We start from the raw sequence: 16,249 nt of genomic DNA, 5'->3' as shown, positions 1-16,249 counted from the left end.
CTGCAGTGCGTCCTGGTCATGGCCCCTTTCCATCATGTATCTTGATATCTGCCTGAAGGTACGGCTGGAGCGCAGCTGGGACTGTACAGCTTCGTCCCCCCAAACACTGATGAGGTCCAGCACCTTGCCATTGCTCCATATTGGGGATTGCCTGGCGGGTGGAGGCATGGTCACCTAGAAAGATTCTCTGAGAGCACTCCACGCCTGGCTGAGCAAACAGGAAGGGGATTTTCAAAATTCCCAGAGAATTTAAAGGGCGGGTCTGATGGTTGGTCACCTGAGGGCAGGGCAGTAGAGTTCAAAGTGATGACCAGAGTGGTTAGAACAGGCATTGTGGGACACTTTGGGAGGCCGATCAGAGCGCACTAACAGACCAGGGTGTCTGGTGTCTGGTGCTGCAGTGCTCCAGTGGGGGGCGCACCAAATGTTGTTCCACTCACTGAGGTGGAGTACCAGGAGCACTCTAGCCGTGGAGTCAGAGCGCTCTACGTGCCTTGCCAGTGTGGACGGGTAATGAGCTAGTGCGCCCAGGGCTTCTTTAATGCGCTCTAACTCGCAAGTGTAGCCAAGCCCATAGTGTAGATGCTTCCTATCTCCACAGAATGCGTTAGGTCGTGCTAAATATGTAGGACAGGGTGCAAAATTTTTCGCAGCCCTCACTGATGTAGTTAGGTCAATCTAATTTTTAAGAATAATCTGTCTTAAATGTTAAATGAATTTTTAGTTTTTCTTGTTTCCTCAACTGCTTAGCTTTCAGGCTTATCTTTTTTGATGTCGTATCACTGATTCTTCAGTTACCATAGTCTTCCAGCATAGCAAAGATCTGAGTAGCTAATAGGAGAAGCAAGCAATGCTCTTAGGTGGGGGGCAGAGGGATGACACTGTGTCAGACCACCTTCTAACAGAACAAAGAAGCAAAACAGACACATGGCGTTTTTTTTTTAATTTGCAGGTCAGCTTTAACACCCCTACAAATAAAAAATGTGTTGATATCCCTCCTGACCAAAAGTGGTCACACCCTTCCCTGCAGCACTCTGGATTTTCCTTGGATGTTTCCCATCCAAGAACTGAGCCATCCCTACCATGCTCAGCAGGTGACATTTGACCAGATCGCAGCCTGAGGGCTGACCCTTATTTTCCCTTTTGCCAGGCGGTGTAGGGATGATGTGCTCACTGAGTGAACAAGGCAAGCAGCTGGCAGTCCAGGTGTCAAACATCCTGGGGATGGACGTGTGTGGCATCGACCTACTGATGAAAGATGATGGCTCGTTCTACGTCTGTGAGGCCAATGCAAATGTAGGTTTCATTGCCTTTGACAAGGCTTGTAATCTAGATGTAGCTGGTATCATAGCGGACTATGCCGCTTCTCTCCTTCCCCCCGGTCGCTTGACGCGGCGTATGTCCTTGCTCTCTGTGGTGTCCACGGCCAGCGAGACTAGCGAGCCAGAGCTGGGCCCTCCAGCTAGTGCCGCTGTCGACAATATGAGTGCTAGCTCCAGCTCTGTCGACAGCGACCCTGAGACCACGGAGAGAGAGTTGCTCACCAAGCTCCCGGGGGCTTTATTCAACATGAACCAGCTATTAGCCAATGAGATCAAACTCCTTGTGGAATGATGCCACGTGTAAATACATGACCAACAAAACTCTTGTAAATTTTTTTTAAACCAACTTGCAATGCTGTTTATCAGAGAAGCTCAGGGAGATGAATGGAGTGGGGAGGGAATTAGTCAAAAGAGTGAGATTAAAAGGTGCATATTCTCTGATTGCTGCTCTTACTTTTTAATCCTCCAGAACATATGATTGGTTTCATTTTTTGGCAGCCAATCTCTAGTCAGTGATACCCAGTTCAAACCCACGTGGGGATTTTATTTATGTGCAGCTGTGGTCCCAAGCTTATCACAGAACTTGTGTATTGATGGGGAAATATTACAGCGCAATTCACACTTCTGGTTTTGGAATGCTATCTTGCAATTCTCCAAAAGCATCTGTGAACTAATGCAGCTGTGGACTCTCTCCTGCCTCTTTAAGAGCTTGATCTTGTGAATTGCTTGAGTGCCTTTAGTTTCCAAGAGAGCTGAGGGTGCTTAAGGTCTGATATTTCAAAGGTGCTGAGCAGCTGCAGTTCCCATTTACGTAAGTGGGAGCTGTGAAAGTTCAGCATCTCTTAAAATCAGCCCATTGTGACCTTGCAGGATCTGGCCTTAAGTGATGGGGCAGGGACAGGAAACTTGAGCTTTCAGTACAAACCTGCGACTTCTGCCATCTCAGTATTAACTGGCATGTGTCCACAAAAATGTGTCCATATTTGTTTATAAAGCTTTTGAGGGAGGGATGTTTTTTAAATTTGTGTTTTTTATCATTTTAAATCCTGGGGCCGGTGTGTAGAGGAATCAGTCATGTTCTCATTCATGGCAGAAGTGGCACGTTTTAACTATTTTTGCACGATTGGAGGAGATAAACAGCATTGTAATGTTCGGTGTACAAAATAATGTTTAATCCAATGTGAAAAAGAATTACACTAGTTTAAAACAAATGTGCATTGACTTGTATTTGTTAGTGTTTTAGTCTTTTTGAGAGAGAGATGCTATGTTAATGTTCCATTTTTTTAATACATGCTAGTCCAACACACCCTTCTCTATGCCTGCATCTTTAACAGTGGCCAAAGTGAGAACACCACAAACTATTTAACAAAACACTGACTTGAAGCCTGTAAATCATTTTTATTTTTGTCATTTTTTTCCTGGGAAACGTGGTAGGGTGTGGAGGAGGGAAAAGGTTGGTTAAAACCTCAGACATTTAGGATAAAGCTGAAGTTGGTTCGTTACCACTATTACTAGGCTTGTATTTTCCACATTGAAAATGTCTCAACTCTGATGTCAGCTGAGCTCCAAAACATGGATCCAGGGGAAAAATACACAGTTCTTGGCTTTGGGAAACTATGCAGCAGATTAAAAAAAAAAAGGGGGCTCAGCTAGAATAAAAATATAAAAGGCCACAAGCAATGAATAGATGGATCCTGGACCCTGTGTGTGTGTGTGTGCTTTGCTTTATTTCTTTTTGGTTTGGGGCTGTTCAGTTTCGTTTTTTCAGGCTGACTGATTTTCTTTCCTCAGTCCTTCTGGCTGTGCATTTTCTCATTCAATTTGAGCAGTTTTGGGAAACAAAGAACGAAAACAGCAGTGTTGGGTCCATTTTGAAGTCCCCATCTTCCTCCTCCTCACCTCCTGCTTGTTCCTTCCCTCCTTCTGGGTTCATAAAGCACTGGAACTATAGATATAGATAGATAGATATATAGATATATATATATATATAGATATATATATATGCGCCTCTTTTTAGGGGAAAAAAAGTAAAACGTTTGTGACTGAAAGATGGTTTTGTGAAAAGAGGGTTTGGAGGGGTGTTTGTGTGTGTGCAATGCTGCTGTTATCTGGATACTTTAAAGGAGCATGTCCCATGTATCCGCTGAGGCTCTGCGCTTCCTACCCCTGTGGCCCCTCCTCACCTCTCCGCTGCTCTGCTGCTTTACCGTCGCTCACTCGGATCTTAAACAAACACAACTCATGGACACTACGGAGAGAGACTTCAAGAGGCAATAAACAGAACAGTATTAACCTGCTTTCATGGAGGTTTGATCATGCTTATTTGTACAGTTTTTTTAATTTTAAAAAGGAATGTAATAAAATGAGGGGTTTTTGTAGAATTAAATATTATTAATAAAAACAAGTGGAAGGTTGATTGTTGATGTTAGCTGATGGAGTGATCCAGATGACCCAGCAACAAAAGACGTTTCAACAGTCAAGGTCATCTCTGAGGTTTTATTCCTGAACCTTCAAGTGCACAGATTATAACAAAAGAAAACAAAGGTTTTCCCTTGTATAAAAAATCAGTACACCCCAGTACAGGTTACATCCAACCCAACTTTCTAATTACTGGGTGGGAAAGCTCTGCCTCCTTACAGGCTCTTCTCCCCTCATCTGCTTACTAAGGAGCTGTTTTTTAAATAGTGTTCTGTATTCCCTTTGAGACCCTGATTGAGCCTGCAGTTTCCAGCCCTACTTTAATATACACACTGTGAGCACCTGTGGGGGATATAAGTGAGGGAGGGTGGATAAGTCAGCTCCATGCCAGCTGGAAGTAATCAGCTAGGGCCTCTGCACAACTGTCACAGTTTGCAAAGATAACTTACTGGAAAGAGGCTGCTAACAGCTGTATGATCTGAGCTGTCTTGAGTCCCCACATTGCTTGAGGGAAAGAGGCTGTGGCAGCAGGGACTTCTTAATGCATCTCGCCTTTAGAATTTCCTACTCACACTTCAGAGTGATACAGATTTGTGAAGTGGTACACATACTTTTATTCTGAAACACACAAGCAAATGGACAGAAGGGTATTATGTTGTGGCTGGCTCCCTTGTGATGAGATCCTTTTGTGCGATTGGTGCTTCTTTTACAAGATTGGAGAAAAGTCTATGGGTAGTGCTTGTTATGGGGGAGGATCAGGAGTTAAAACTTTACACACATTCATGTAGACAGTAATTCTTGATATTGCTTATGGAAAGCCTTGCTGAGGATTCAAAGCTTTGTCTATTTGAATCAATCTTGTAGGTTCCTCCCTGCAACCTACCCATTGTCCCGTGGTCAGTGAGATGTATATAGTGGAGAAGAAAAAATGGGTTTCACATGTATGCCTGTAATACAACTAAAAAATCAAGCCTGTGCTAACCAAGAGATGTCTCTCATCACATCTAAACACTATACAGCTCAGCACTATGTGCTATGCTCTCTTCAGTTCCACATCCTAAAGAACGCTTTCCATATTCTAGTGCCTTAATAGAGCTAACATTACCTGTCATATTCTGGTTTGGAAGCTTATATTGGAAAGGACACGTAATCAAGATACACCTGAGGATTTTTAAAAAAAGGGCTGATACAGATAATCGTGATGCATGAGTTGTTAATATATCTATATTTTTTTTTTAAGGGAGGGGAGAGAAACTTGAGTGAGCCAAGCAGAAACTTTTGTTTGCAGAAATAAGTTTTCTTAATTTAAACCTGATGGAATTTGTCATCTTGTTTGTAACAGTGATTTGGGGAGGGGCGGGGTTGTGAATTTTTCTGCTGTGTGATTTGGTCACATGTTTACAATTCTTTGTTTACCATGTTTAATTCTAAATTGTCTGTATGGCTTTGTATATTAAGTATTTTTTTTTAATTTTTTTGATGTGTTTTATAAAATCACCCCTCTCTGGAATGCTACAATGCCTCATCTGTAACACGTGATGGAAGAGTGACGCTCTGTATACACATGGACTATTTATTTTTTTGGTGTTCCACCCCCTCCGAGCTATTTGGTCATGCTTTGATGGCTTTTCCCCTCCTGCTTCACATTTGCAGTCTTTCATGTGTGATATCTGCCCAGGAAACGCCTCTGGAACTACTGTTTATGTTGGCCAAAAAAAAAAAGGACATTTCTTCAAATGTTGCACTGGACTTTTAAATCCCACATGTGATATCAATAACTTTCTAAATCTCCTCTCTTCTTCCTCAAATGCAAAAAGCCCTAGTTGGTTAAATATGTAAGGGGCCTCACGGGCTTAGAGAGACTTTGTGAAAGCAACCCGTGTGTACAATATCTTTCTCATGGCTCGCTCTTTTTGAGAAGGTTTATGGGCTTTATGGCTGGTGTGAGACACACGACCCACTCCTGTTCTCTCTATGGAATTGTAGGTGCTCAGACAGGTAACCTCTGCTGCTACTGTTTTTTTCTTCATTTTTAATTTTTCACTATTCTAGGAATTCCTTTAAAATGTTAACACGTTGCAGGATTTATAACCAAGTGTTTGCCTTTTCCGTTTTGTTTTGTTTTGTTTTTTTTCTTTTACGTCTCTCTTGACCTTGGAGAGTGTTCCGATGGCAGATCTTAGCCCACTGTTTGGTAATCTCCAAACCCCTTGTGTTCCAATTTTCAGTTGAAATGTTTGGGTTTTTTTCATTTGTTTAAACGAACGTCAGAAAGTGAAGCGTGGGTTTTGGGTGGGCATTGTAATTTTGTTTAACTGAAATTGTTCTATTTTGTGTGTATTATTTTTTTCTTTTAAAAAAGACGTGTTCTAACAGTTCGCACTTTCTTACTGTTCTTTGCAAAACTTTTCAGGAGCCAAAAAAGTCAAACAATCCAGAGAAAAACTTCCCTTCTCCCCTTTCTGATGGCGAGAGTGAGAGCTTATGAAAAGTCCTTGAGAATGTTCCTTCCTAAACTTTTCTCCCCAGTAATGCAAGCTGGTAAAACAGTAAACGCAGCAGTTTGGTGGCATCCAAAACCGACCTGTTGGCAGGTAAATTCACTCTTTCTGTTCTTTTTCTTTTCTTTTTCTTTTTTAACCCTCACGTGTTTGCCTTTCTTCCTTCCCATTTTCCACCATCCACCCACTAGTTTGATGAAGCTTCTCAAAGGATGTCCTCAGTAATGAGGCTTAGAGAGCAAATCCTACTTTCCTTCTTTTCCCCACCCCCACTTGTACAAGATAGATTTTAAGAAATTTTTCAGGGTTTCTCCCTTAATGTGCTCAGGTGAACCACTGTGAGGGTGGGTTAAATACCACTGCTGTGGCAGAATGATTGGAGGGATGATGTCTAACTGCACAAATTTGACCATCCTCTGTGTATCTCTCTACTTTTTCCTTCCAATATGCTATTCTGGCTTAAGTTTTCACAGGGTTATGGTGCTTCCCAGGTGCACGGTGAGCACAAAGTTTAACAGCATCAATTAGGAGTTGAAAGGTATGGAAAACTAGTATTAAAAAGGTTGGATTAGGGTTAAAATTTTGCAGATATGGGGGACATGGCAAATGGGAGAATACCTCTGCTAAATAGAACCACATCTGGGCTGACTGTATCTGTTTTGGGCATTTTTAATGATCCCCCTAACTATAATATCCAAGGATCAATAAATAATTTGCCCTTCTGTGGTGCCTCACATCCACTGATCTCAATGCACCTTGCAGATGTTGACAGTGTAGCCTCCCAAATCCCTTGTGGGGTAAGAGATTCTGTGTTCTACAGGTGTAAGCAAAGAGGTGAAGTGGGTATCAGAGGGAGTTTCTAAGCAGGGCGAGTATGACACTTCAGGCTGGCTTACAAGTGCTCCCTCGTATAATTTATTTCTAGGTACTCTTGCCCTTCTTTTGAAGACTTTTTGTATATGTGAATAACTCTGATCTTTGTAGGCATTAAAAAAATTCTACTTGTGACCATCTCAATTTGTTTCCTCTGTGCTCTAGAAAAAAACGGTGCTGGTGTATTCAGCTTGCATGAGCAGCAATACTTAGAACAAAATGTGGGGGGGGAGGGAGGGAAGTAATTTTAGATGGAGCCAAATTTTGCTCTGTTATGCTAATCTGAAGTATCAGTGAAATGACCAGATTTTCACTGGTATAACAGAGTATAGAATTTGTGCCTTTAATTTCACATGCAAGATAATTGTACAGACCTGTTATACTCACATTTCCAATGCTTTTTCCTTTCAGACACGCCCACTTCTCTCGTCTCACCACTGGGCAGGCCTATTCCTTTATTTGTGTATATTTTTGTGAATCAGCTGCTGTAAGACACAGTAGGCTTTCAGGCATGTGGCTGGGTGTCTTCTGTTTTGGGGAAAGATCTGCAGATTTGTAATACTCTTTAAAGATAGGTCTGAACCCTCCTCCTACCCCCATCACCCTTCAGTTAACCAGATCTGAACTTGCCTCTAGACTTTGCAGCTCAGACCCACAGTTAACATATTTCTTCAAAGTTTTCTTGGTGGTAGAAAACATTAAGCCCTATAGTGTTTATAAACAGTCTTTGGTGGGAAGCATAGAAAAGAAAAGCTGTTTCAGTCCACTGAAGCTGATGTCTCGATCCTCTACTCTCCCGCCCCTCCCTTGTTGCTGGAATGGCTTTCAAAGCCTGATACTAATCTTGCTTGTGTCCAGTACTTTGCAAAGGGTGTTGGGTGAAGGGAGGATGTTGGAGAAACTTGAATAAGTCTTGGCAACTTAGACAAAGGGATCCCTATTGTGTAATTATGTGAGTGCTGAACAAGAACTTCTTCTATATGCCCTTCTGCTGCAACAGAATAATAAAACTGGTAGGTGGCAGTAGCAGAAGAAGGAACTAATGTGGCTGGGACCTGCGAAACCTACAATTCAAGGAGAGATGGATTGCAAAATGTTAACTGAAGTAAGGGGGACAGAGGAGAGAGGCAGAGTGCTTGAACTGTCACTTTGAATGGTGAGTGTGGTTTTACTCAATTCTTACCCATCATAGGAATTGTCATAGTAGAATGGACACCTTGGCCCTTCTCAACTAGTGTCGTCTGACATTCAGCATCCCACTTCCAGCTGCCTCTGACATGGGCTAACACTTAGATATCTCAGAGGGAGACATAAGCCCCCATAATACTACTTGTTGTCAAATGTGGAGAAAATTTCTTCCTGACCCCCAGCCAGTGATCAGCCCTGAAGCCACAAGACTCATAGCCAATATGCTTAGCTACTCTGTGTGCTATTCACTTTATATACATTCCTTTCTGGAATCTTTCTGTGTATTCATTTATAATAATAAACGCCACTTGATAAATATATTTAGCATTTCCTCCCCCAAGATACTTTCCTGTGTACGTTAAAATCTGTCACCTCTTTAATCTCAAGTGCTCTCATCGTAGTATTCTGACAGGTTTTCATCCATTTACTGTATGTGGGGAGCATTAACTACATATTGTGTAGCATGCAACTAGCTGTATATCTTAGTTTTATTGTCCAAGTCAGTGCCACCTAGGATGCCACAGTTGTCACTTTGCTGCACACCATGGCCACTCAAAATTTCACAGCAACAGCGGAGATCCTCCTTCAGTAAATGCACAGGGCTCAGCTGCTTGAACTGAAGGACATGCCATTAGCAGGATAGAGGTTGACACAGTTAAGCCATTCTGATTCCAGCCAGTAGAGAGCAGTGATGAGTGTACTAGTCAGTTCAGCACATTATTTCCTTAGAAAAAACATTTTTCAAAATCTTAATGTGAGTAGACATATTTTCCATGATACTTTATTATTATTAATAATAAATAAGTAGTAGTTGTCTCCTTGGGACTTATACTGTCCCCATTACCATTGTACTGGTGCATGTGAATATAAAGTGAAACTAACCCACCAGGTTCAGTGTTGTTGTAGCCATGTTGGTCCTAGGATATGAGTCCTCTCCTCAAAGGAAACCTGCAAAGCATCTTCAAAAGATGAACCTGGGAAGGTAACTTTGTAACTCTGCTAGACACACAAAAACCATGGACATAACAGAAATACTGATTTTATGACTCATAACAATTTCTAACATACCTTGCTGCCTACTACCTTCCTTTGTCCTATGACTGCAGATGTGTTAATTTCCCACTTCATTTTAAGTGGTCTCCTACAATGCTTGCCAAACCCTTATGTGTGACAGTTTGTCCCACCTTGTATTTAACTTGAACATTCTGGTTACCTTCCCCAGACCTCAGAAAGATCTCCATGTAGCTTGAAAGCTTGTCCCTTCCACCAACAGAAGTTGGTCCAATAAAAGATACTGCCTCACCCACCTTGTCTTGATCTAGTTCAGTAAGTCAAGTTGGTAAGTGAAGTGCAAAAAGCTAAATTGCTTACAATGTGAAATGTGAAAAAGGCTTCAAAATATTTAAAATCAGTGATGGAATTCATTTAAAAAAGAAAACCTGTCTGATTAGACTTGTTATATAGAATATCAAAAAGTTTTATATAATAACAGGATACAAGGAATTAATACAGCAACAAAAACAAACCCAACATGGTAAGCAAAAAGCTATTGAGCTAGGAAGAGGTAAATAGCGGAGGCCATTATAAAATCCACTCTCCATATAACTATGTAAATGTTATGATACTTAGAATACTGTATGTGATAGACACCCTAGAAATACAGTGGAAAGGATATTGTGTGGTCTTCATGGAAGACAGAAGCGAAAGATACTTACTGGAAACTACCTATTCATTGGCTATGCAAAGCAAGGTCTAAGGCTATGTCTACATTGCACTTTCGCCAGTAAAAGTTTTGTCACTCAGGTGAGGGAAAAAAACACACCCCGACCAACAAAAGTTTTACCAACGAAAAGCACTGGTGTGGACAGCGCTTTGTTGGTGGGAGATGCTCTCCTGCTGACAAAGCTACTGCCCCTTGTTGGGTGTGGTTTTGTTTTCTCTCCAGGAGAGCGCTCTCCTGCCTACAAAGAGCGGGTACATTGCATGCTTTACAGCGGTAAGGCTTTAGCAGCACAGCTGTGCCGCTGTAAGTTGCGCAATGTAGACCTAGCCTAACACTCAGCCTGATGGCATCCATGTTTCTGTCTGTCTTCCTCCCAGACAGACAGACAGACAAAAGAAGTGAGAGGGGGCACACCTTGCCCCTGGCATAGAGGGAGGAGCTGATGAGGGTTACAGGGAGTCCCTGAAATAGAGAGGGTGGCACACAGGTAGTTTATGGGGACTAAAGGGCTACAAGGAGAACCTGGTATGTCCAATACACTCAGCCCTCAGAAGCAACAAAATGTATGACCCTTTAGTTATAATGAACACTTTGTAAATCTACAGCATACCTCACTGTATTTGGCTTCTAAATCAAGTACCTTAGAAGTAACTTGTAAAATGTGCAACCTGCCTTCTAAAATAGCTCTGTTGTTAACTGGCAAGACAGACTGTTCTGCTGTTTGTCCCACCAGAATGTCTTAAAGTCCAAAAGAAGGTTCTTGTGGTTATAGCACATTGATATGGCAGAAATGTTACTTGGATGTGATTAAAATGCAAACAGTGAATAATACACCGTTGTCCCTTTTTTCTTCAGTAAGACTATCCCCTGTTCACTTTGCACTTAAATATTACGCTTGGTTAAATACTAAGGGCAAAATCCTGTTTTCTTTACTTATCTGAGTAGTCCCATTAAAACCATCTGGAGTACTTACTATGTGGGAAGTAAGCACGATTTGACCTGAGGTCATTGCAGAGGGCACAAGAAACTAAGGTCTAGATGCAAATTGGAAAGGTGTTTTGAGTAGAGAATTGTAGAGAGAGTTCTGGTCAGTGGAGTGATACACAAATGCTGTTCTAGATAGCAAGGAGCTTTAGAGAAGAAGGCTCTTGTATTTAGAGTTAAGAAACTGAAATGCCAGAGAGCAGATTGTGATAGTCAAGGCAAGCAGAGTCAAAAGCATAGGTGAATGTTTCAGCAGCAGTGGAGTCAAGACGGTTAAAATGGAACTTTCTCAGCCTTAGCGCTCCCCATCTGTCCGTTGAGAGGAAGAAAATAGGAAATATACCCACCCTCCTCCCCTGTGGAAAAGGCTTTTTAGCCTTCACAAGATGGAGGAGAAAAACTGAGTGTTGCAGTGGACCTGGGGATGGGCATGGTGTAGAAACCAGCACAGCTCCTGTCCATGGAGACAGATGGTCATTCTGGTTAAAAATGCCGCTATGTTTCTCGTGGTAAAATGACAGTTTTTTACCCTGAGCGTGAGTGGAACAGGAAAACCAAGGGGCGCGAGGAGGGCAGGTAATAGTCAGTCCCCTAACCAAAAACGTTCGTCAGTCTCATAACTAGGGCCCTGCCAAATTCGTGGTCCATTTTGGTCAGTTTCACGGTCACAGGATTTAAAAAATCTTAAATTTCATGATTTCAGATATTTAAATCTGAAATTTCACTGTGTTGTAACTGTAAGGGTCCTGGCTCCAAAGGAGATTGCAGGGAGGGTCGGAAGGTTATTGTAGGGGGTCGCCGTATTGCCATCCTTATTTCTGTGCTGCTGCTGGCGGCGGTGCTGCCTTCAGAGCTGGGCCTGTGGAGAGCAGTGGCTGCTGGCTGGGAGCCCAGCTCTGAAGTCAGCGCCATAGCCAGCAGCAGCAGCAGCAGATAAATAAAGATGGCATGGTATGGTATTACCACCCTTACTTCTGCACTGCTGCTGGTGGGGCACTGCCTTCATGGCTGGGCTTCTAGCCAGCAACCGCTGCTCTCCGACCATCCAGCTCTGAAGGCAGGTCGGAAGTAAGGGTGGCAATATCAGACCCGACCTCCCCAGCGCGCCCCCCCCCCCTTTTGGGTCAGGACTCCCAGTCTGTGAAACGCTGGTCTCCATGAAATCTGTATAGTATAGGGTAAAAGTACGCAAAAGACCAGATTTCATGGTCCATGACATGTTTTTCACAGCCATGAATTTGGTAGGGCCCTACTCATAAGGCATCTCCAGCTGATCTTGGTAGTTGAATTGGGGAGGTAGGGGTATAGAAATGTGAGCCTTGCTCACAAAGGCAAGGCTTGAGGTAGCCATTTTAGGTGTTCAGCAAAGGTTTCTGAGATGCAAGAAAAGTGGGGATTAAATTAATGTTTTTTTCCATTTTTTGCAAGTCAACGTCTATCCAGTCTGCTTTCCCCACCAGATGCAGCACAGAGCAGAGTGCCCTGTGTTTGCTGCAACCCCCCACTGGTAAAGAGACCCAAGAAGGGAGTGGAATGGCTTGTATTTCTTTTCAGAGAGTCCAAGGTGGGGGTGGAAGAGGAGGTGCATTAATGAAAAGGGGAGGGGCTTCAGCCTCCCCCGCCCCCCCAGCCCTGCCAGCGTGGATTAGGCTGGGACAAAGAGTGGCATTTACGTTTTGCTGAGGCAGGGCATTGTCAGGGTATTTCTCCATTTTCCTTTTGTTCTCTTCAGAAACCCTCTTTTTCCTCTCCTCTACAGCATGTCAGAAAAAAACGCAGGGGCTGGGTGGGGTGCAGAGAGAGAGTGGGGAGTTTCTGATAGCAAATCAAAACTCTCTTTAATTGCATGACAAGAGATGCAAGTGTTGCCAAAGTATATAAGTGACAGAGAGGAACAGTATGGCGGAGGCTCAGTAGATTGAACACTTGCCCAGAAGAGGGCTTCGTAAAAAGATATCGGTGGGTTTCGTCCCCTATGTCTATTTTGTGGTATTGTCCATTTCTGATTTGGTGGCAAGTTGCTGCATAGGAAAGACAGAAATAGCATCACTAGAATATGCAGAGGTTTCTCTTTGCTGTAGCACTGTTCCTAAGAGCAAAGTGCCTGGGGGTGGGAGAGGGATGGTTTTGTCACTTCATTGCCCATTCCCAGGCTCTGGAATTTCTCTCCTGTAGGGAGCAGAGTGGGAAGGGGGAGGGGAACATAGCTGCGTTTTTGGTAAGCAGTAATTTTGCCTGTAAAATATAAGGCAGGTTCCATCCAGTCTGGTTCCAATCATGCACTCATTGATATTGCTGGGAGAGGATCAGACCTGCTGTTTAGTAAGGGAGGAAGAGAAACAGAAGGAGGGGGAAGTTGAAAGTGCTGCCTGCCTTGAATAACTGCATCCTTTGTGGCTGGCTTTTTATAGCTTCCTGGTGTGGTTGTGTATGCGTCTTACTAAAAGAATGGCTGGCTGCAGAAAGCCCTCTGCTGTTGAGAGTTGAGATCGGGGAGGGGGGAGGATTAGACTGAACGGGTACCTAGCCAAAACCTACCTACCTACCAGTGAATTTTAGTTCTCGGGTTTGACTAGACTACGATTAAAGGTGTTTTTCTTTTTTTAATGTTAGCTAAAATGTTTAAAATAACGTATTTTCAAATGTCTGTAGAGCGAGCAAGTTGTATTTTAACATGTTAGCTGGTTGAGGGGAACTCTCAGGAGGGGTTTTAACACCTATTAAAATACAGCTTTCCTGGTCTACTCTAGAGTTTTAAAATATTTTAGCTAATGTTTTAAAAATACACCTTTTATACTAGTCTAGGCATACCCTTTCAAATACTGTCATTTAGACTCTCTTCTCCTCCCTGTGAACGCTCAGACTCATTCCACAAAGGAAAAGAGGTAGTGGTTGGGTCCAGACTTTACTCAGTCTGCCTGCGTATTTATACCATGCTCAGCATGATGGTAAGGGGGAGTTCTGTTTTGGGGCGCACTACAAAAATCTTTCTTTGAATTTGCAGAGCACGAATAGTACATAACTGCTACAGAAAATGGCAGCTGCTTTCTGACCTCCAATTATTTTTTTCATGATTTTTTTCTGTGGTCCTGTACCGTTATTTCATTTATAGATACACTGCATTTATGTAGCAATGTTAAATCCTTGGGTTAAACTAGGGCAGTATGAGATGGACCTATATTTTGTGGTTGGGCAGCAAACTAGAATCTAGTTGATAATAGATACTGTTTTATGGTAACATAAAAAGATTTGTATAGTTACTGTTCCGAGGGATTTTTGTTCTGAGTCCATCATATGAATTCTTTGTATTACATGGTGGAGTCTTTGGAAAATTGTGTGGTAATTTGAGTTTGACAAGGAGAAGGATGCTATTATGGTTAAATTACTTGGACTGGGAGTTAGAAATCCTGGGTTCTATTCCTGCCCTTGCCACAAACTTGCTGCCACCTTGAGGAATTCATTCAATTTCACCACGCAGGCTTCCTCCATTATTCACAAAAGAAGCATGGGGGGAAATTGAGCATACTGACTTCCCTCATGGGGGTGTTGTGAGGCTTAATTCATTAATGCCTGTAAAGCACTTCGATTTTTGGAAGGGAGGAGTTGTAGAAGTGCATATTATTCATATTCTTATTACATAGATAAATAAACAAACAGGAAGTGCTGTGGAGCACAGCTCCATGAGCCCAGAAACCTAAAACTTCAGCAGAGAGAGGGGAGTGGGTAGTACTGGTATATACATGTACTAGCTTCACTTTTCAATGCCTTAATGCAGTTGTGGGGTAGAGGCCAAGATGCTTAGTGATGGCAGGATGGCTTTGGTGGGGGATGGGAAGACAGCTATGGCTCTGTCTATACCTTAAAGACTTCACTGCCATTTTTATAAGAATAGGATTTTCCCCAGTATCCTTGTGCAAAGTTTTTCTTCGTCACCACTTTGGTGTGGAATACTGTGTGTCAGTCAGTCTCCGCTCTCTCCAGGTATTGACATTTTGCTGCTGTTGTATGTTATGCACACAACTTGCAATATACTCTAGATGCTTTAGGAAGACACTCAAGATGAATTGCTTAAGTTTCTTCAGGGGAGTGAGAACACCATACGACCCCATCCATCTGACAAACACAAGGATGATAGAACCCACACCAGCATTCTAATTACCTTCCCTGCCCATCTGTGGGGCAGCATATGGGAGCAGTAGCCCAACATCACAATCTGTTGTAGGAGGCTTTGTGCCCCTCCCTGAATGCCAGAAATGTTTGTCTTCCATGTGGCAGATTCCAAGGCTTTGTCAATGGGAGAGCTGGGAAGAGAGAGAGAGGTTGCAGTTTGACTCTGCTAGACATTTTACACACGTTTCTCTCCATATGAAATATTTCTGCAGGAATGTAATACTGGTGAAAGGTGCTGGATCAGAGATTGAAATCCTCTATCCACAGGACAGGTAACACACAGGCATCAGTGGTCAAACTTCTCCCTCAGGGCGCACAGCCTCTACTGCTCCTCACCCCCTGAGCTGGAGGGACCTTCCTTAAGGTCAAGAGGGGAGTTTTGGTCTCCGTGGCCTATTTAGTTCTTGGCATGTCTACTAAGACTGCCAATTGGTGGTGGTGGTGGTTTTTGTGATGCCTGCTTGAATTTCTGATTGTATATTCTGATGGAGACTGATTTTTCTGTGGTTTATTTCTCTAGGCATTGTGAAGCGGCAAGAGATCTTTCTTTCCCCTTTACGGGAATACTTTTTCTCACTCCGTTACTCCTGATGATGAAGGGATGAGAGAACAGAACTGCATAAGTGTGGGACGACAGCCAGAGTTTGAGATGAGATGATAGCAGCCACAGTGATGCTGCCTTTGTTACGTGGAAAAACTAAATTAAAGTGTTATGAATTGTAACTCACAGAAGTCTGAGGTTCTTTTCAGTAGTTGTTTCTCTGTAAACGTATTGTTCTCTTCCTCTGTCTTGTGATTAATTTCTCAAAGTGTCAGCAGACATCAGAAATGTGTTGACCTCACAGCACTGGTACAGTGAAGACAGAAACCTGTCACTAACTCTAAGATATTTTAAAGTTACAGGATGGAGAATTTATATTTCCCCAGCACGTTTCATTCTGAAAGATGCCAAAACGCTTTATGGAGTGGGCATGGGGTAGAGTTGTGATGAATTTACTTTCCCAAATGCTTTAGAAACTAAACATCAGGTCTTCAGTTTTATCAGATCTCTGCTATAAATCCAGATAATA

The 16,249-nt window shown here is 42.7% G+C and overlaps 1 protein-coding gene across 6 annotated transcripts in view; it reads left to right on the top strand.

The window, feature by feature from the left end:
• RIMKLB (ribosomal modification protein rimK like family member B) overlaps window positions 1–15,892 on the top strand; it is an 82,350-nt gene extending 66,458 nt beyond the window's left edge. The window contains exons 8-12 of one of the 6 annotated variants that reach the window (XM_074935069.1): window positions 1,151–1,296; window positions 5,662–5,738; window positions 6,154–6,334; window positions 15,285–15,451; window positions 15,700–15,892. In XM_074935069.1, coding sequence (XP_074791170.1) covers window positions 1,151–1,296; window positions 5,662–5,738; window positions 6,154–6,334; window positions 15,285–15,451; window positions 15,700–15,784 — 656 coding nt within the window. In that variant the 3' untranslated portion in view covers window positions 15,785–15,892. Of the gene's footprint in view, window positions 1–1,150; window positions 5,635–5,661; window positions 5,739–6,153; window positions 6,335–6,705; window positions 7,251–15,284; window positions 15,452–15,699 lie in introns of those variants that run through there. The other 5 variants (XM_074935087.1, XR_012635834.1, XR_012635835.1 and 2 more) reach the window with 5 other exon arrangements.
• Window positions 15,893–16,249: the final 357 nt, after the last annotated feature.

The sequence above is a fragment of the Natator depressus genome, chromosome 1, assembly GCF_965152275.1.
Source record: "Natator depressus isolate rNatDep1 chromosome 1, rNatDep2.hap1, whole genome shotgun sequence".
NCBI classification, from domain to species: Eukaryota; Metazoa; Chordata; order Testudines; family Cheloniidae; genus Natator; species Natator depressus.
The sequence above is the reverse complement of the archived record's forward strand: the minus strand, read 5'-3'. Positions and strand labels throughout refer to the sequence as shown.